Here is a 22,921-nt window from a genome sequence, read left to right on the forward strand (position 1 = left end):
ATATATGTTTATATATAATAGATTAGTGCTGGTTTCAGCCTTGGTCATGGAAGCATCTGTGTGCAGTGTATAATGATCATTGTAGACATTCATGACTGGTCAAAGTGCAGAGAATGAATGAGTACTCTTTATCAACCTCCTCCTTCCCAAAAATAAAGGATCAACATGAAAAAGAGAAAAGAAAGAATGTAAGGTTCAGAGAATGAGGTTGAAAGATTATGTCTACAGTGGTTGACATGTTCTCATTGCACAATGACATCTTAGCAGCTACTGTTACCAGCCTAAGTCCTGCACAAAATTGGATCAGTTAAAATTACAGTGTGAAAGCCTGTGGAAAGGCTAAGCAGGTAAATGTGTCTCTTGGCCAAACTGACAATATTAGTTTTATTTCTGAAAGCCACCTCCTAAAAGAAGAGACCTGAACTCCATAAGATAGCTTCTATGTTCCTTGACACATGTTTGCCCTTACCCTTCTCTCTTCTAAACATAGTATATCTTAAAAGATTACACCACAGTTGGGGGAGAGACTCCAAATGGATCACTGCCAGCTGAGGAGACATTAGGATTGGAAGAATATGTAGGAAATTAGAATCACTATTTTTAGAAGTATGCCCACTTAGCCGTTACTTATGAGCTAGTAGATAACACCCACCATATTCATACAGACAGCATTTATTAGACTTACTGAGTTATTCGTTAATAAACAAAAGAAACCAATATGTTAGAAGAAAGACTTTTTGTTTTGGAGGATCATAAGGGGAATAAGAGGGACATAGTGGTTAAGAATATGATCAAAATCTATTGCTTTCATAAATGAAAATTGCAAGGGATGAACAAAATTATTCTAAAATAACAATATTCCATATGTCTAGAATTTTTATATAGGTGTATAATGTCCACTGTTCATATTTACCCTATAAAATCAACCTATCATTTTCTTGCCTCTCCATATCCATTTGCCACTTTTATTCCTTTGGAGATTTTCATTTCTACATCCTTACATATGTGCATTCACAATTGTTTTTAACTATACAATATCTAAGGACTACAAATAGGACTCAGACAATATCTGTTTCTGAGAGGGTCTTAAATTTCTTAATAATGTCATTACCAATTGCATTCATTTTCCTCAAAGTTATATAAGATCCTTATACATTATTGATGAATAGATTGTTTTATAGCATATATATCATGGTTGCTTGATACAGTCATTTGTTCAAAGACATAGAGTTTGTTCCTATAATTTATCTACTGTAGACAATGCAGCAATAGCATTTGTGTGCAAAAATTTTTGAGACATTTTCACTTTTGATCATTTGTGTAAGTGTTTTAGTATGCAATCTTCTGCAGAGATACTTCCCACCTTCATGTATATGAGAAAAGATTAGATGTTCTCATAATTTACAAGTTTTGAAATCCTTTTCACAACGAGTAACTGTACAACTTTTGTCACAAGAAGAACAACTCTGAGTAAAGTCTCTTTGTAAACTGAGAGCTTATGTCTTGAAGTTACATCCACAGGTCTGCACAAGGCTTGGGGATATAGTATGGGTTTGATTTACTCAGATAAAATTAGAACTGGACTTTACCATCTTCCTGCTTGATCCAAGGTCCTCTTTCTCTTTTTCTAAAGCTGTTCTAGCACCTTCACTGTTCATGAATATACAAATTACATGGGAAATATAGAGATGTCCACACCCCAGAACAATATATGATCAGCATCCTCTCCACAGTCACTGACCACACAGGTCCTTACCATGGAGTGGGGCTGGATCATTCTCTTCCTCACGTCAGCAACTACAGGTAAAGGGGCATTCCAGTTCCAAATCTGAATAGGAAACAGGGACAGAGGTGACAATGACTCCTAAACTGTCTTTTCTCTACAGGTGTCCACTCCCAGGTACAGCTGCAGCAGTCTGGGCCTGAGCTTGTAAAGCCTGGGACCTCAGTGAAATTGTCCTGCAGGACCTCTGATGATATCACTGAGTACTATATTACCTGTGTGAAGCAGAAGCCTACACAAGGCCTGGAGTGGATTGGAGATATTGATCCTGGAAATGGTAATACTGACTACAATGAGAAGTTTCAGGGCAAGGCCACACTGACTGCAGACACATCCTCCAACACAGCCTACATGGAGCTCAGCAGCCTGACTCCTGAAGAGGCTATTACTGTGCAACACACAGTGTTGCAACCACATCCTGAGCATGTCAGAAACCCTGGAGGAGCCGGGCGGTGGTGGCGCACGCCTTTAGTCCCAGCACTCGGGAGGCAGAGGCAGGCGGATCTCTGTGAGTTCGAGGCCAGCCTGGTCTACAAGAGCTAGTTCCAGGCCAGGCTCTAAAAAAGCTGCAGAGAAACCCTGTCTCAAAAAAAAATAAAAAAAAAAAGAAACCCTGGAGGAGCAGGAAGTTGTCCTGTGACTGAGATGACAGAGATGATTAACCTGAAGGTTTACACAGAAATAATCTGTCAGTTTTTCTGCCTCCTTCTCTATAAATAAAATTATGCTGATTGACCCCCATTTATGTGTTTCTTTGTAATAAAACACTAATGAAGGAAAACTGTGTTAATGCATAGTGATATAATTATCTCTGGATTTGAAGAGACTTAAACTTTTTGGAGTAGCTTTGAATAATGTATAATATGAATCTTACCAGTAAAGTTCACATAAACAGCATCTGAACAAACCAAAACTCCTCTCACAGTCTTAAATAGCATGAATGTGTGTTTTAAAATTCTACCTGTGTTGTGCAGCAGAATTTTGTTTTCTCAGAATGGAAGAAATAATTACATTATTAAAGTGGCCTTTAACAGGAATGGAGACAGCCCTCTGGGAGACTGATTTTGTTGAAAAAGCTCAACGTTATTCCACAGTATAGGAATATGGAGAATTGGGGAGTCTGGAGAGATACCATAATTTGCATTAAGTTACAAGGTTCTATCATGCAGTTAACTTAGTAGAAGCAAGGCCCTATCAAAATTCCTAGAGCACTTGCCTAATTACTATGTCTGGCATCAAAGGAAGAACACTTGCAGAAGATGTGTAAGGGTAACTCTTGATATAAGTCAGGAATCCTGGGCCACAAGACTTCTCGCAGATCAGCCTAAGGAGAAAGCAGGAAACTTTGCTGTGTGGAGGGAGACCTCCAGGTTGCCCAGATTAGAGAATGCTGCCAGGCTATGGTAGACTGTAACATCTGATCAGCCAGCAATGTCTGTTGGGGCAGCTGGCCCAATCCCTGTGTTCAGGGGTGTGGCTGCCCCAGCGAGGTAGGATACCCGTTAAATAGCATCGGGGCACCGGGAGGAGCCCGTTTGCTTTCCCCCGCGTTACCTTCTGCTCTGCTGGACCCTTGGTTCTGTAAGTTCCCTTATTTCCCCTTTTATTAAAACTGATTTATTATAAAAGGACTATCTTGGTTATTCCCTAACCCCTCCAACCACCGGTACCGCCGGTACCCGCCGGTACATTTCTGCTGGTGCCCGCCGGTACATTTGGCGCCCAACGTGGGGCAGAAGCCTGGGCAGCCAAGCCTCCTGAGACCACCCGTACCCCACAGTCTGCTGCAGTCAGCAGATCCCTGCTCAAAATTCACAGGCGGGCGGAACCAGGCTCAACTTTAATTCAGCTGATTGAGCCGGAGCACGCAATTTTTTTTTTTACAAAACCGCGGCTCACTCCTGCGCTTTGCGTGCATCCGTCCCCCGTAGCCGTAGCCAGCCGCCGGCCGTTGGGAGTCCTGCGCGTGCGTGCACGTTCCCCGGGTTGCCCACCAAATTGTTTGTGAAGCTATTGTAGAGATTCAATGTTGCCAGCGGTTTGTGCAGCTTTTGCAGAGATACACCGTTGATTTTAAGGTACCATAACATTGCCGCCGCTTCCCCAGCTACTGTGCTCTGCGCAGGACACCATCTTTGGTTTCCGAAAAAAACATGAACCTAGGTGCACTGCGCCATCTAGTGGCAGACAACGGTAATTACAGGTAATTTTTCATTTGAAATTAAGCATTAAGATTAAAAATGTCTGATAATATCACTATTAAAGGATTCTATAATTTGTTTAATTACATGATGACTGAATTTTTGAGCGATACAGATATGGTTTCCTTTGGCTGGATATTTACAGGGCTTGGTATCTTCTTTATTTTTATTTTTTTCATTACAACGTGGTTGGAAGATAAAAAAGAGATAGAGTCCTTACAGGCAGGAGCTAAAAAACTAAACAAGGACATAACTAGTTTGGAAAACACTAATAAACAGCTTGAAAAGACGGTTGCAGCTCTCAAGGAAAGGAATAATAGACTTTCCTCTGAGATGGCTTTGTTAATTGAGAAAAATATGCAAGAGTTTTGTAAACGATTTGAAACTTTCGAGGAGAAGTTTGAATCTCATGAGGAAAGGAATAACAGATCTCTCTCTGAGATGGCTTTATCACTTGAGAGGAAAATGCAAGGTATGGAGGCAGGAACAGCGGATTTGAATCATAAGTTACAATCCCTGTCGGTAAGAACTGAAACACTATCTGAGAATTTGAATCATAAGTTACAATCCCTGTCGGTAGAAACTGAAACATTATCTGAGAAGATTCGAACCATTTAATGTATTAACAAGACTTTATCAAAGAGCTATGAAATATTGCTGGACAGAATTTCAATACAAGATGGCACCATTCATGCCATAAAAATTCTGTCCAAGGATGAGACGTTATCGGTGTTGGACAAACTTCATACCTTTGAATCCTCTATGAAAGCCTTGGAACATAATACTGGGCAAGAGATTGAGGCATTGCAGAAGGCAATGGTAAATAGATTTGAAAAGATCGAGGAAATTATGGACTCTCATGAACAGGAGCAAATAATACAAAATAAAGTCCCAACCCCATCGATAAATAGAACTCTCCGAGATAGCTTTAATAGAACTCTACCTATTTTCCCAGTGATAATTACAGAAAAGGTGACTGGTTCTAAAAACCCTAAGATCACCAAGGAATATACATGGGAACCCATCCCTATGAATGATCTGAAAGAAATTAAACAAGCTGTTATGAATTTTGGGATGCATAGCTACTTTGTTAAGGAGATGCTAAAGTCTTGGTCCATTACAATTAACCCCACCCCTAGGGACTGTTTGGACCTAGTCTCGGCTGTTTTAGAGAATGGACCTCAATTGAGCTGGAGGTGCATGTTCAGACAAGAGGCTAGGCTTTTAGAACAGCAGGAAAGATCAAAGGGAGTTGACATCACCCTAGATCAAATTATGGGTGAAGGACTTTATTCTGATCCTCTAGAACAAGCTAATTATGATGAACACACTCTATCCATATGTACTACCGCAGCCTTGAAGGCTTGGGACAGGTTTCAAGACCCAAGACAGAGAACGGAATCATATATCAGAGTTAAACAGGGTCCGAGAGAACCATTTGTTGACTTTTTACATAGACTAACTAAAGCTGTACAAATAAGGATATCTGACCCAGAAGTAAGGCAGGTAATAATTGAGTCCTTGGCTTATGAGAATGCCAATGTAGAGTGCAAAAGGGTTTTGACGCCTCTAAAGATCAGATCAGCACCCCTGGAGGAATGGGTCTTACATACAATGAATATTGAATCGACTGAGTTTCACGCCTATACTTGGGTAGAAGAAGCCATTGCCAATGGTAAAAGGAGATATCAAAATACCAAATGTTTTAATTGTGGCAGAATGGGACATATGAAATGGAATTGCAGACAAAGGATTTACAGAAATAATAATAATAATAATGCCTTTTCCAGGAATAACAGAAATAGGAGGCCTCAGCCTTCAGGGTTATGTAGGAGATGTGGGAAAGGTAGACATTGGGACAGCGAATGCAGATCGTCAAGAGTTAGGCAAGGAAATCCGCTGCAGGCGGGAAACGCCATGGGGGGCCTCTCGCAGGCCCCCATGGCGAATGTGGTCCAGTCATTTCCCGTTACAACAGAGAACATGCCTTGTCAGGACAATTAGAAATCCCCATGTCTGCTGTTGGAAGCAAAAATAGCCCAAAAGATGAATTACGTGTATTTTGGCAAACTTCTATAAGTGATCAAGGCCGAAGTTAAGAGTATGTGTAAATGGCATTTTCATTACTGGCCTGCTGGACACAGGAGCAGATGTTAGTATCATTATTCCAGAATCTTGGCATCCGTATTGGCCACTACAGGATGTAAATGTTCGACTTTTGGGAATTGGGACCCTATCTCGAGTAAGACAAAGCATGAGATGGGTTAAATGCATTGGTCCTGAAGGACAAATAGGAAAATTAAGGCCATATGTAGCTAATATTGCAGTAAATTTATGGGGTCGTAACCTATTGCGGCAATGGAATACTCAAATTAATATTCCTGCTGCCTCTAGAGCATATATTTCTGAGGAAAACATCAAAAGGTATTACAGATGGTGAAAACCAGCCATTCGGGCTGTACAAGAACACAAACCAATGGATGCCCCTCCAGAATCACCAACGGCCCTACCTCTAAAATGGTTGACTGAGAAACCGACATGGACAAAACAATGGCCTTTATCTGAGGAAAAGTTGCAAGCTTTAGAACAGCTAGTACAAGAGCAATTGGATGCTCAACATATAGAAGAATCTACCAGCCCTTGGAATTCTCCTGTATTTGTGGTTAAGAAAAAATCTGGTAAATGGAGAATGGTGACGGATCTTAGAGCTATAAATAGGATTATTCAACCTATGGGCTCTCTGCAATCTGGACTTCCTCTGCCTTCTTTATTACCAAAAGGATGGCCTCTCATAGTTATTGATTTGAAGGACTGTTTCTTCACCATACCTTTACAAGAAAAAGATAGAGAAAAGTTTGCCTTCACAGTGCCTACTTATAATAAATCTCAACCTACCAAGAGATACCAGTGGACTGTCCTCCCACAGGGCATGTTGAACTCTCTCACCCTGTGCCAATACTTTGTGAATCAACCATTACAAATAATATGCAAGATGTTTCCCAAATCTATCATCTATCATTATGTGGATGACATCTTATTGTCTGATTCAAACGTGGACACCTTAGAAAGACTGAAGAGGTGAAAATAGTTCTACCTAAATGGGGATTACAGATTGCTCCTGAAAAGATTCAGAGAGGAGATTCTGTTGATTATCTAGGTTGTAGAATAGGCTTGCAAAAAAATTAAGACACAAAAGGCACAAATTAGGAGAGATCAACTACAAACTCTTAATGAATTTCAAAGGTTGTTGGGAGACATTTCCAGCCTTCGACTGGCTGTTGGGATAACACCTGATATAATAATTCACTTAAACAAAACCTTATATGGGGAAAGAGACCTAAACAGTCCCAGAGAATTAACAGCTGAGGCAGAAAAAGAACTGACAATGGTTGAAGAAAGATTGCAGGAAGCACATGTGGATAGGGTGAATCCAGAACTCAGTTGTATTCTCGTCATATTGCCTTCAAAAATTTCTCCTACAGGAATTTTAATGCAAAGAGATGATATTATCTTAGAATGGATCTTTCTACCTCATAAGCCAAGTAAGAAATTAAAAACCTATGTGGAAAAGGTTTCTGAACTAATCATAAAAGGCAAATTGAGACTTCGTCAACTAGCAGGCATGGACCCAGCAGAAATCATAGTGCCTTTCACTGCTGATGAGATACGAAAATTATGGGAAGATAATGAACCATGGCAAAGAGCTTGTGCTAACTTTTTAGGAGAAAATAATAACAACTATCCAAAAAGCAAAAGACTTAACTTTATAAAGAGAACTTCTTGGATTCTTCCTCGAATTGTCCGTGATGCTCCAATAACCGGAGCCTGCACGTTTTATACTGATGCTAATAAATCGGGGAAGGCAGGCTACAAATCAGAAGACTTGAGTAAGGTGAAACAAAGTCCTTACGACTCTGTCCAAAAGGCAGAGTTATTTGCCATTTTTATGGTGCTAAGGGATTTTAAGGAACCTCTTAATATTGTTACTGACTCACAATATGCAGAAAGAGTTATCTTACATATTGAAACTGCTGAATTCATACCTGATGATACTGAACTAACCTTATTGTTTATCCAGGTACAAGAAATGATCAGGAACAGACTTTGCCCTATGTATATAACACATCCAATCCCATACGGGTCTGCCAGGTCCTTTAGCACAAGGCAATGCAGATATTGATCAGTTATTGATTGGTAATGTGCTGCAGGCTTCCGAATTTCATGAAAAGCATCATGTCAATAGCAAAGGCTTGAAGAAAGAGTTTTCTATTACATGGCAACAAGCTAAGGAGATTGTAAAGAAATGCCCTACTTGCTCTTTCTATAACCAAGCACCACTACCTGCAGGGACTAACACAAAGGGCACTAAAAGGAATGAAATCTGGCAGATGGATGTGTTCCACTTTGCAGAATTTGGAAAATTAAAATATGTACACCATACCATTGACACTTATTCAGGATTCCAATGGGCAACTGCTTTAAGCTCAGAAAAGGTCGATTCAGTAATCACTCACTTATTAGAAGTTATGGCCATCATGGGTATACCTGCACAAATAAAGACAGATAATGTTCCAGCTTATGTCTCTAGGAAAATGAAACGGTGTTTTTGCTTATTACAACATTAAGCACGTTACAGGTATACCCTACAATCCTACAGGTCAAGCAGTCATTGAAAGATCAAATAGGACTATAAAGGATATGTTGAACTAACAAAAGGGGGTGGAAAATATCCCCAGAAATAGATTACATAATGCTTTACTAACCTTGAATTTTCTCAACGCTAATGAGAAGGGGACAATGGCTGCAGAAAGACATTGGATAATGGAAAAGTCTGTTGAATTAAATCAACCAGTTTATTTCAAGGATGTGCTGACCTCACAATGGAAGCCAGGAGATGTGCTGTGTTGGGGAAGGGGTTTTGCTCTTATCTCCACAGGAGAAGAAAAATCGTGGATACCATCAAAGTTAATAAAGGTTCGGTTTGAAGAGGAGAAGCCCCTCGGAAAAGAAAAATAACAATTCATGCACAAGGATGGAGAACATACTGATGGTAAGAGACCTATAGTTCGGGGGCAGGGTTCTTTTCTTATCTCCACAGGAAGACTCTCACCTTCAAAGGATCTGAGGGACCCTGGATATCTTGAATACTAATGGATGGAAACCAATTGCAACCCATCAAGGATCAGCATTAACATTGGGTAAGCTCCGTGAGTATAAAAAACAATTTTTTGAATGTGTGTCAATATGCATTTCTTTATAGATATTTAGAGCTGGTTTCTTGAAGTTGGACTCTGGCCCAGTCCCTCTCCAATTCCAAGCTTGTTTATAAGAGATTTCTCAGAGTTTCTGTCTCAGATTAGGAGTCATGTTATGAGACAGAATACTAATAACAATAATGTTGATAATGGTACCAATATATTTGCCTTCTTTGCCTTCCCTCATATCTATGTTTGTCTTTAATGCACCTTTCATTGAAGATATGCACGTATACGTCTGTATGTGTCTTTGTAGATAATGCTTATCTTTCTCACAACAAACGACAATTTTTTTCTTAAGTACTCTTTGCAGTTTCCAGGATGAAGACGGGGCCCCGCAACATCAACTCCAACTGGTTATTATGACGTCATGTTTTTGTAGCGCTAATATTTGGCCTGTTTTTTGATACCAACTGCACAGAACACTTTTGAATAGTGCACATTTTTGACAACATTCTGGCTGGATTTCCTCAAAATATTTAGAGGCTAGACACATTTTTCCTAGATGAAATGTTACCCTGGGTATTTTACCATCATTTACTTTCACAGAACCCCCTGAGAAGAAAAGTCACCCCTATGTCAGCTGGAAGCAATCTTAGATGACGATGCCCCCCTCCCAACAAAGTTTACCCTCAGGTTTAGGGACACTAATTGGTGGCTGGTATAGCGTTGAAGAGTTGTGGAAGGCTTTATATGGACTCAGGGGTTCAGGGGTATAAATTATATATATATATATATATATATATATATATATATATATATATATATATATATATATAAAGGGGGGAGGGATTAACTGGTGATCTGAAGGAATAATTGATTTTTGTGAGTTTTTTTTTTGAAAACTATATGAGTGTTGATTCTTGTATATTGATATATTGAACATTGTATGGGAGCATGATACTACCTCTGTTTAAAACAATTGTTATATTGACATTGTATACCATATTGCAATGTACATCTCTACCTCTGATATTATTTATGTAATGACATTGTTTACTATATTGCAATGTACATTTCTACCTCAGATATTATTTATGTAATGACCCTGTTTACATTTGGAAATCATTGTCTTCATTTATTGCACAGTTGTCTATTCTATTAGTCATACATTTAGATAAGTGTTGAGAATTATATGTTTGTCATATTTATATTTAGGATAATCAGGTTTTTTAGACACATAGAGGTTGTATTTAGTATAGATAGCATAATATTCGATCTCTTTGAAGAGCTGTAGAACATGGCCTTTAATCTAACCTAGAGTTTTGTAATTATGAGACACATTCACTCCTGGCAACAATGCTCTACTCCCGAGAGAACGTTGAGCACCAAAGACACTCCAATGGGAGTTTGTCTTCTACTTGGCAGAACTGGCCTTTGGGCAAAGAAAAGCTCATACCTCCATTACTGACTAAACTACGAAATATCCATAGTGGATAAAACAGAATTGTCTTATCTTGCCAAGACAGGATAGGATAGTTCTACTAAAGGTTCTTTGCTGTTGTATAATGGTATGTCAGGTTTTATCAGGCCTCAGCCAAAGTTAGTTGCCTCAACATTGCTATCAAGATTTCGTGTGGTTGCCCAGGTAGTCAATTGTCTCTGTCTTCTGTTGCACATTTTGGAAGTTTCTCGTTTGTGCTTCCTGGTTGCTTTAGTAATATTACTTTCCTTCTCAGATCTTTGATGGGGTTGAAGATTAGATAATGGTAGCTACCTTCTACATTATTTAGACTTCCCAAAGTAGAGTGATTAGTAATTTTTTTGTTATATATTCCTTGCCTGATATTGTTTGCTTCTTGTAATTTTATATGATCTGTTCCCGTTGTATATAGTTGTATTTGGTTTCTGAATCTGCCTTATTTAGACAAAAGGGGGAGATATTGGGGCAGCTGGCCCTATCCCTGCTTTCAGGGGCGTGGCTGCCCCAGTTGAGTAGGGTACCCTTAAAAAGTACCGCGGCCCCGGAAGGAGGCCCGGTTCCTTTCCCCTGCATTACCTTCTACTTCGCTGGACCCTCGGTTCTGTAAGTTCCCTTATTTTCTCCTTTTATTAAAACTGATTTATTATAAAAGGACTATTTTGGTTATTTCCAAACCCCTCCAACTGCCGGTACACGCTGGTACACGACGGTACAATTAATAAATGCAATTATCCTAATTTCTGTAAATTAACACAGTTCCTTCACACACTTTAGTTTTGCTAAGGCTGTCTTAAGACAAAAGTTTATAGCAATAAATGCTCATTTAAAACATCTGAGAGATCTCATATGAATATAATTATGTACTTTACAGCTCTTAATTACATTAATTAATTAACATTTAATTACAAACACAGTTGATGATAATAAATAATAAATATTGAAGAAAAATAATGACATTTAGGGTAAAATACTACACAAAAGCAGCCAAAAAATTGGTACTTTAAAAAATTTAATAATATAGGCAAACATTCAGCTGAACTGACAAAAAAAGAGGAAAACTACATATTCATAAAAATTTGAAATGAAAATAGTGGTGTTACAAATAATTCCAAGAACCTCAGAATATCATTAGAAATTGGTATGGAAATTTACATTGTTCAATGTTGAGTGACTTAGAAGAAGTATGTTGGTGGAGACTTCTCATTCATCCCAGCTGTCAGACATGAAATAAACACACAGATCATTTGGTAGACCATGAGACTCTTAATCTCAGTGTCATGGGTTTGTGCCCCACATGGGGTGCCATTCTGGGATCAGAGGCTACATTTTCATTCCTGGCAACCCAGATTCGAAATATTCACACATAAGCTATATTATTTGCAATAGTGCTTGGCCAATAGCTTAAGCATTATTCCAGCTAGCTCCGACATCCTAAATTAACCCATTTCTATTAATCTGTATATTGCCACATGTCTAGGGCTTACTAGGTAAAGTTCTGGTATCTGTCTCCTCCAGTGGCTTCATGGCTTCTCCTGGATTCTCACTATTTTCCTCCTCTATCTGGTTGCAATATCCTCCTGGCTCTCTTGGCTGAAACAGCTTTATTCATTCAATATCCAGAAGGACTAAAAAATTCTAAATGAAAAAAAAAGTTTAGCTGCTCTTTTTTTTTTCTGAACGGGCTCTCTTCTCTGAAGGTGTGCAGGGTACCACACCTCCTTTAAGACAGGTCTTACTGGTTCAGCATTAGCAAAAAAATGAGGCTTTTAAAATAACGATGGCTTTCTATTTTGTTATAGCTTCCCATACAGCTCTGGCTCCTTCAGGAGATCAAGCATTTAAATCGAGTCTGTGAGAAGTATGTTAGAAATTGTTTAATGGTGATACATTTCCACTCTGACCCTGTATCTTGGGTGGAAAGAATATGCTCTCAGCAACAGCCAATATGCTTCCATAATGGATTGGGTAGAACAAGCAGGGGAGACTGCAGAGAACATTCTAGCCATGGCTGCTTAGCTTTTAAAAGAAAATAAGTGCTCCTGTTTAAAAAAAAGATATTCACACGATAAAGACAAATTTAGATAGAAAGGCTTCTAAATGGTTCAGAGTGTTGGATTATTGTACATATGCTTGACAGAGAAATGAAAAAGAGTACAGAGAGTTATAACATAAAAGAGTACACACAGTCATAGTATAAAGGATTAAATATAATGAAATAAATATTAAACTTTAGAAAAAGTAATAGAATGAGAAAAATAAGCCATGTTAACAATCAAATTTTCACAGAGGGACTGGATTATGTACATAATTGTGTTTTCTTTGAACGTTTTGACTGTGAATAAACTAAGTATAAAGACACATTTTATTGTATGCACTGAAAAGCTAAACCAAAATATATATTATAAAGGTATCTTGACTTCAAAATTTGGGTCTAAGTCTATGTTGCTTAGGAAAACAGATTCTACTATTGTTCCCCAGAGAATGAGAATCTGTGGATTCTTCCCAAAATAATACTGATTGATCAAACAACATCCCCTGAAACAATGACCTACCATACAGGATATGCCATGACAGACCATATAAACAGCAAGCCCCATCAGCAGGAAGTAGTCTAGACAACTTCCAAATTTCCTAAATAATTGTTTATAAATGTTTGTTTGAATGTAAAGGAGGAAATGCCATAGATATGAATATTCTGCATTGGTATGGATCTTGGTCTAATGATAAAAATTTGAGGTAAATTTGTTTTATGTGCATTTCTGTTCTTGATTAAGGAATTGTGTTTGTTCAGCTCATTTAAAAATGTAATTTATGAAGTCAGAAGCAACTCCAGTCCCAGGAGCCAATCCAGTCCTGGGACACTGTCATACCAGGACTGAGACAGTGACTTGATCCAGAGAGTCAGTGATCTTCGCCAGAACTGGAGTGTGACCGAACCAGCTATTTGGGATAGAGAGGGCCCAAGAAAGTAAGCTCCACAAGGAGCAGAAGCCAGGAGCAAATCTAGTCATGGTTGCCAACTCAGTCCTGGGACACTGGCAGATCAGAACTGAGCCAGTGAACAGATCCAGAGCCAGTAATCTCCACTGGAACAGGTATTTATTTCCTTCATGGTCTCAGGAACATGTTATACAGTATCAAATCTTAACACAAAGTATACCTATACTGATACAGCATCAACTCTCACAGGCCATTGGATATCTGCTGGCCACCTTTCTTGTATAGTATGATTGGATTTTGTTCTGGTGAAGTGCTTGTAGACTCCCTCCATCAGTTGTGCTGTCTATCAACTTCATCATCAGTGGTGACTGCTGTAGATGATCCCATAACACCTAAGAAAAGACTGGGTTTCATGGAGCTGTAGAAAACGGCTATGTGCAGCTCACCATTCATCATTGAACCATCTACTCATCATCACCTTAGGACACTGAAGACAGATGTGAGAGTTATAGATTGGGCACTGTGTGTGAACTCATATATAAACTTGTATTAGCTGATTCTTCAAATCAGCAGGTGGCACTGTAGATCCACCCACCAATGCCTGAGAAATAAAAGATAGAAGAAGCTGATAAGGAAGTTGTGCACTGACTGATTTCCTCTGTGGATTCCATTGCCATCATCATTATATTTAGAGACTGTGGAGTAGTTAACATGTGAGATTCCTGTGCTACAATACTTGAGAGCTTCTTTGTTTAATACAATCAATACATGAAGTCAAATTTTAATATATGAGCCAAATTGAAATCCTATTGCCACTGGATAGGAAACTAGGTCATGAACCACTCATTATTATAGGTTAAGAATATTTGGGCCTCAGGATCATGGGAAATATTTTGAGGGAAATTGTCCCAAGCAAACAGAGATGATACCTCAGGGTGTTCACAGTTTTTTTTTGACCATTGATAATGGATGGATGGCGGCAGTCTTCTGTGTTCTATGCTAGTGTCTGATGGGGGCAGGATGGTCAATGCATCTTCACAACATCACTGTTATGGTTGACTCTGGGAAGAAACAAATGGCCCATGAACCATTGACATGTGGGTCACCCTAACAAACATGAATGTAGTGACATTGTTCTCAGTGGGATGGGAGAGCTCTGTCTGCACAGGTGCAATAATGGGACAGGGAATGCATTTCCCCAGACAGATTTAGGACTTGGAACTCACCATCCCACTGACTAACTCAGAAAACCTTTATCTTTCTGTGTTAAACAGATTCCTGCTTTGATCTAAGGAATGCTCTTCCTCATTCATGTGTAAATTTTAGAAATTATGTTTGTAAATACAGCAATTTGCACCTATCCCACAGTACCACAATAATACTCTCTTGTTCACTGTCCCTGAGCACACAGGTTCTCATCATAAAGTACAGTTAGATCATATTCTTCCTGGTGTTAGCAGCTAGAGGTAAGTGTGTTTCCAAAATTGGGCTTGGCAAGAAACCAGAAAATGGAGTGACAATGGCATCCTTTCCACAATTGTCTACTCCCATGTTCAGCTACTGCAGCCTTTGTATAAACTGATGGATCCTGGAGGCATGTGAACTATGTCTTCTAAGAATTTTTACTCATGTCTTCTCCACTGGGTATTGTAGAAACCTGTACATAGGCTTGAAAGGATTGGGTGGAAACTCTCAAGCATTACCAGAATAAAGCACAGACAGAAGTTTGAGGACCAAGCTCCATTAGATTGTAGACACAATGCCTAAGACTTCCTACATGGAGCTCAGAAGCCTGACATGAATAGTATGTCATCTATCACTGTGTAAGACACAGTGTCATGTCCATAGCTGAGATGGTTCAGAAACTCTGAAGGAGCAGGAGGCTGTCTTGGGATGAGAGGACAGGAAACAGTATCCTAAAGACTTTCTCAAAACTGTGGTTAAGTATTGATAATAGAAATAATGGGACTAAAATTAATTCTCATTGCATAAGGAAATTTCCTATTCACCATTCATGCAAAAATCAGTTTTAAATTTGTAAAGTTGACCAACATATTCCCCTGCTATTGTCAGTATCAACACATATGTCTGCCATAATTGGAACATTTTGGAACAGAAATGTTTGATCACATATTAAATAAATGTCTAACTCCTAGGACATAACCAATATTGCTGTTGGGATATTAATAATACTTATCTATCAATGCAATTCATATTTATATGTTTTGAGAAATAGATTCATAGTTTAAGCATTTCACATAGTCTTCTCAAGTCCAAATAACTTTCCCTGTAATCACAAGCCTGTAACATATTGTGATACTCAATTTGTCCACCTTAGGAGAAGATGCTCTTATTTCTCCACAATCTCACAGAGTCCAGGACTTTGTGAATTCCCTTACGTGAACAGGATGTCTCTGTGAATCAATACTGCTTAACCAGGCAAGTATTTCTCTATTATCACTTATGATAGGCATCAGCATTCCACCAAACTGCTGTTTTCCTTCCTTCCTCTCCTTCCAAACCTTACCTACATTTTCCTTTGTTCCTCAATCCAGTTCCCCATTTCTATCAGTGGAGGGCAGGTTTCCCATAAATATTATTAAAACATGGCATATCAATTTGGTGAGGCAACTCAACATGAGGAAAAGTGTCCCAAAATCCAAGTTAGGGTCATCTTTATAGATTCCAGGTAATTTCTATTGTGATAGTTGTCTATCTTGTCCCTGAGATGCCTCCCCAATCCAGTTGTCTCTCCCAGTACTCTCTCCTCTCCATCTTCCCTACACTTGACTCCTTCTGTTCCTGTTCCATTTAAGCCTCACCTCCAACCATGATATCTCTTCTATTTGCCTATCCCAGGCATATTCATATGTTACTCCTTGAACTTTCCTTGTTACTTTGATTACCTGTAGATTTTAGCATGGTTCTCATTTAGAGATAATATTCAATTACAAATGAGTACATACCATGTTTGTCTTTCGAGGTCTTGGTTAACTCTCTCAGGATGTACACAAATTTCATGATGTCATTTTTTTAAAGCTTAATGTTCCTCCATTGTGTAAATGTATCACAATTTCTTTATCCACTCTTTGATTGAGGGCCATCTAGTTTGTTTCCAGTTCCTGGCTATTATGTTGTTATAAACACAGCAGAGCATGTATCATTGTGTTAGGGTGGAGTGTCCTTTGGGTACATGCCTGAAGTTGGTATAGGTAGATCTTGAGGTAGAGGTTCCCCAATTCTGGCAAACTGACATATTGATTTCTAAAGTGTTTGCATAAGTTTTCTCTCCCATCATCATGGAAGAGAGTTTCTCTTGCTCTATATCTTCTTCAGCATGAAGTGTTGCTGTAATTTTGATGTTAGTCATTCTGACAGGTGTAAGATGGAATCTTGGGGTCATTTTGTATTGGGAACCTCTGAGTACCAGTCTCAGTGTTCCCTCAGTGTTCATGATGGCTAACAATGTTGAAAATTACTTGAAGTTCTTCCCCAACATTTGAGATTTCTATGGTGAAGATTCCCTGTTTAGTTCTGTACCCAATTTTTATATTGAATTTTTTTCATTAATTTTTATTGAGCTTTACATTTTTGTCTGCTTCCCTCTCTGCCTCTCCCCTCTCCTTTAACCTCCTCCATGGTCCCCATGCTCCCAATTTACTTGTCTTTTTCTATTTCCAATGTAGATTAGATCTATGTATGTCTCTCCTAGGGTCCTCATTGTTGTCTAAGTTCTCTTGGAATTGTGATTTGTGTCCTGGTTTTCTTTTCTTTATGTTTAAAAACTACTTATGATTGAGTACATGTGATAATTGTCTTTCTGGGTCTGGGTTACCTTACTCAAAATGATGTTTTCCAACTCCATCCATTTTCCTGCAAAATTCAAGATGTCATTTTTTTCTGCTGTGAAGTACTTCACAGTGTAAATGTACCACATTTTCCTTATCTATTCTTTGTTCAAGGGGCATTTAGGTCATGTGTTCAACTGTTTTTATAGCAGCGTAGTTTGTCATAGCCAGAACATGGAATTATTTGTTTTTCATGTCTAGTCTTGAGTTCTTTTTATATTTTGAATGTTAACCCCCTGTCTGATGTGGGGTTGGTAAAGATCTTTACCACTCTGTAAACTGCCATTTAGTTCTTTTGATAGTTTCCTTTGCCTTGCAAACACCTTTTAGCTTATCAGGTGCCACTTGTTAATTGGTGATCTTATTGCCTGTGCAAGTGATGCTCTGTTCAGGAAATTTTCTCCTGTGCCAATGTGTTCAAGGTTATTCCCCATTTTCTCTTCTATAGGGTTCAGTGTATCTGGTTTTATGTTGAGGTTTTTTGTCCACTTTCCTTGAGTTTTGTGCAGGGTGATAGATATAAACCTATTTGCACTCTTCTACATGCTGACATCTATTTAGACCACCATTTGTTGAAGATGCTTTCTTTTTTTCCATTGTATAATTTTACTTCCTTCTCAAAAATCTGCTGTATCCATAGGTTTATGGATTTATTTCTGGTCCTTCAGTTCAATTCCATTGATCAACCTGTCTGTTTTTATGTCAAAACAATGAAATTTTTATTACTTTTCTCTACAATACAGATTGAAATAAGGGATGGTGATACCTCCAGAAGTTCCTTTATTGTACAGGATAGTTTTAGCTATTAGCAAGCTGATTTCTAAAGTCACTGCATAAGATTACACTTACATAAATAAATATGTGACTATAGATTACCCTTTCTCCACATGCATGCCTGCATTTGTTGTCTTTTATTTGCTTGTTTACAGTCATTCTTATTGAGGCAATAATATATAATTGGAGTTTTCTTTATCTAAATTTCATGGGTGAACAAGGACTTTGGTTGTAAGCCATAGAGTATCCGTTGTTGAACTGAAGAAGAAATTCTCCCTGTTGGTTATGTTTTTTTTTTTTTTGTACAGGAAGGTACTGTGAAGCCTGCAAGGAGAGAAAGACATTAATAATTTTACACAGTACCAGACCTTGTAGTCTACTCTATCAGCCTCCAGGTAAGCGGTATCAACTAGTGGTTCCTGTTGCATGCTGAATAACTGCTTGCTAATTGGATTTGTGACTGCTCCACAGAAAAGACACTATCCCAGGTAAACGTGTTAAAAACTCACAACTAGGAATGCTATAGCCCAAGTAGGCCTATTTGTATTGCTAATGGACATATGGACATGTTACCAAACTGCATATATATATATATATATATATATATATATATATATATATATATATACACATACACACACACACACACACACACATATATATATATATATATTAGTGCTGGTTTCAGCCTTGATCATGCAAGCATCAGTGTGCAGTATGTAATGATCATTGTAGACATTTAGGATTGGTCAAAGTGCTGAGAATGAATGACTGAGTACTCAGTCAAAGTGAGTCCTTTGTATCAACATCCTTCTTCCCCAAAATCAAAGATCATCGTGAAACAGAGAAAAGAACAATTGTAAGGTTCAGAGAATGAAGCAGAAAGTCATTGAATTCTATCTACAGAGATTGACATCTTTTCATTATACAAATGACCTCTTAGCAGCTGTTGTTACCAGCCTAAGTCCTGCAGAAAATCAAATCAGTTAAAATTACAGTGTGAAAGTCTGTGGAAATGCTAAGCAGATAAATGTGTCTCTTGGCCAAACTGACAATATTAGTTTTGTTTCTGAAAGCGACCTCCTAGAAGAAGAGACATGAACTCCATAAAGTGGCTTCTAAGTTCCTTGGCACATGTGTGACTTGTCCCCTCCCTCTACTAAACAAAGTATATCTTTTTTTTTCTTTTTAAAATTTTTATTACTTTATAAATAATAGCATTCAAAATTTCTGCTTCCTCCCCTCCTCCCACTTCCCTCCCCCTCCCCCTCCCCCTCCCCCTCCAGTCCTGCAAGAGGGCAGGGTACCCTAATTCTGTTTCTTTCTTTTCTTTTTTTCTTAGTTTGTTATCTTTTTATTTATTTTTTTTCTCATTTTTTAATTAAAAATTTCCATCTCCTCCCCTCCTCTTCCCCCTTCCCTCCCCTCCCTTCCACCCATACCCCCACTCCACCTCTCTCCAAGACAAAGAGCTTAAAAGACTATAGTGCAGGTGGGGGAGGGACTCCCTATGGATCACTGCCAGCTGAGGATTGGAAGAATGCATAGTTAGATTCACTTTTTTTAGAAGTATGCCCACTGGCATACTTATGAGGTAGAGGGTAGCACCCACCATAACCATACAGACAGCATTTATTAAACTTAATAAATGAATTAATAGTGAATTAATAAACTGAATTATTCATTAATAAAACAAAAGAGATCAATATGTTAGAAGAAAGACCTTTTGTTATATGAGACCATAAGGGGAGCAAGAAGGACATAGTGGGTAAGAATTTGATCAAAATATATTGCATTCATAAATGAGATTACAATATCATTCTGAAATAGCAATATTCCATATATTTAGGATTTTCATGTAGGTGTATAATGTCCACTGTACATATTTACCCTATAAAGTCAACCTATCATTTTCTTGCCCCTCCATATCCATTTACTGATTTTATTCCATTGGACATTTTCAGTTCTATGTTGGGTCCCTAGAGGACAGGCCTTCAAACCCCCACTTGATCTGTTTTGCACTCTTAATGTTGGTTGAAAACAGGAACACAAACAGGAACAATCTGGTGTTTTCAGCAATGTTTTTAAGGATGTTTACCCCTAAACCACTGAGTTACAGTGATGAGCTTCCTGCTTTTGCTTGTTTGGCCTCCCCTGCTGAGGGCTATATATGCTTGTGAGAAAATGGAATAAATGCCTTGTCTGCAGAACATGAAGTTCTGTTGTGTGTTAATCCCGACGTCCCTCACTCAGAACAACAGTTGCCATGCTGGAGCGGCAGTTCTACATCCTTACATATGTGCATCCATAATTATTTTTAACTATACGATATCTAAGGACTACAAATAGGACTCAGACAATATCTGTTTCTGAGCTGGTCTTAATTAATAATGTCCTCACCAATTGCATTCATTTTCCTCAAATTTATATAAGTTTCTTATACATTACTGATGAATAGATTATGTTTTATAGCATATATATCATGTTTTCTTGATACAGTCATTTTTCAAAGACATGTAGTTTGTTTCTATAATTTATCTACTGTAGACAATGTTGCAATAACATTTGTGTGCAAAAATTTCTGAGACATTTTCACTTTTGATCATTTGTGTAAGTGTTTTGCTATACAATCTTCTGGAGAAACACTTGGCAAATTCATGTATATGAGAAAAGACTAGAAATTCTCATAATTTACAAGATTTGAAGTCCTTTTCACAACTACTAACTGTAAATCTTTTATCAGAAGAGGAACAACAGTCTCTGGCTGAAGTCTCTTTGTAAACTGAGAGCTTATGTCTTGATGGTACATTCACAGGTCTGCACAAGGCTTGGAGATGTAATATTGGCTTGATTTGTACATACTGGATTAGAATTGGACTTTAGCATCTTGCTGCCTGACCCATGGTCCCCTACCTCTTTCTTCTAAAGCTGTACTAGGACTTTATCAAAGAGGTACACTGTTCATGAATATACAAATCACAAGGTTAATACATAGATGTCCACACCCAGAACAACCTCTGATCAGTTTCCTCTTCACAGTCACTGAGCACACAGGTCCTTACCATGGAGTGGAGCTGGATCACTCTCTTCCTCATGTCACTAACTACAGGTAAAGGGGCATTCCAGTTCCAAATCTGAAGAGGAAACCAGGACCAATGTGACAATGACACTTAACCTGTTTTTTCTCTACAGGTGTCCACTCCCAGGTACAGCTGCAGCAGTCTGGGCCTGAGCTTGTGAGGCCTGGGACCTCAGTGAAATTGTCCTGAAGGGTCTCTGATGGTATTACTAAATACTTTATTAACTGGTTGAAGCAGAGCCCTGGTCAGAACCTGGGGTGGATTGGAAATATTGATCCCGATGAAGATGATGAAACTTATTATGCTCAGAATTTCCAGGGCAAGGCAATAATTATTGCAGACTCGTCCTCCAACACAGTCTATTTGGAGCTCAGAAGCCTGACTTCTGAAGACTCTGCAGTCTATTACTGTGCAACACACAGTGTTGCAACCACAATCTGAGCGTGTCAGAAACCCTGAAGGAGCAGGAAGTTGCCCTGGGACTCAGATGACAGTGAAGACTAGTCTGAAGATTTACACAGAAACAATCTTTCTGAGTGTCTGTTTTTCTGCCTCCTTCTCTATAAATAAAATGATGCTAATTGACCTTCATTTACATGTTTCTCTGTAATAAAGCACTAAAGAAAGGAAAACTGTGTTAATCCATAGTGACAGAACTTTCTCTGTATCCGAAGAGGTTTGAACTTTTTGGAGTAGCTTTGAATAAGGTATAATATTGATATTTACCAGTAAAGTTCACATAAACAACATCTGACCAAATGAAAAGTCCTCTCAGAGTCTTAAGTAGCATGAATGTGTGTTTTTTTTTTTTAATTTTACCTGTGTTGTGCAGCAGAATTTAAGTTTCTCATAATGGAAGAGATATTTACATCATAATGTACTACCACATAAGTGTAAATATTATTTATAAGTTGACAAAATGTCATTAAATTACTTTTCATAGAACTGATTTATTTATCCAGTATCTACATATGTTAGTTAAAATAGGTTTTAGATTATTCATATCACTCTTATCTTAAGTTTACTACCTGTCCAGAACAGTTTCATGCTTTTATAGACACTGACCTACTCTGACATGCTATTATCCTTCATGTTCCTCTGGATATGTTGAAGTAACTCGTGTTCTATAGAGTGATTGGTTTTGGATACCTGGGCTGAAAACAAGCAGCATGGAATCCTGTCGTACCTGATAATCTCAAGGGGTTGATTCAGTAGGCAATCTCTGTAGTAAAGAGTGTTAGATTGCCATGTTCTTGTAACCAACATAAATTCCCTTGAAATATGAATGCTATCTAGGGAATATCTATGTCATAATTATTGCATGTTGTGGTAGGCCGGAATCCCATTGGCCTATTCGATGTTATAGATCATTTAAACCTCTGTTGAATTTAAAATACTGTTTGATTTAAAATACTGTCTTCATAAAGCACTCTCCTCTCTCCACCAACAGGAAAGCATTAATGATTAGCTGGCAAGGGAATCTTCCTTTTCTATCCTCTGAATTGAACAAGACTCAACAATGTTAATTCATCAGTGAAGCGACTGTAACACCTTGATTCAAGCAGTTGTCTGTTTCATGCTGCAGATCCATTCTGAAGTGCTCAAATCCCTAATACT

At 38.3% G+C, this 22,921-nt stretch overlaps 1 gene segment (V, D, J or C); it reads left to right on the forward strand.

Annotated features, from left to right (window-relative positions):
• The first annotated feature begins 1,757 nt into the window (after positions 1–1,757).
• LOC119819787 lies at positions 1,758–21,745 on the forward strand. The segment is given in 3 exon segments: positions 1,758–1,803; positions 1,887–2,209; positions 21,542–21,745. Coding segments are annotated over 3 exon segments (573 nt in total).
• The last annotated feature ends 1,176 nt before the right edge of the window (positions 21,746–22,921 follow it).

The sequence above is a fragment of the Arvicola amphibius genome, chromosome 7 (assembly GCF_903992535.2).
Source record: "Arvicola amphibius chromosome 7, mArvAmp1.2, whole genome shotgun sequence".
Lineage (NCBI taxonomy): Eukaryota > Metazoa > Chordata > Mammalia > Rodentia > Cricetidae > Arvicola > Arvicola amphibius.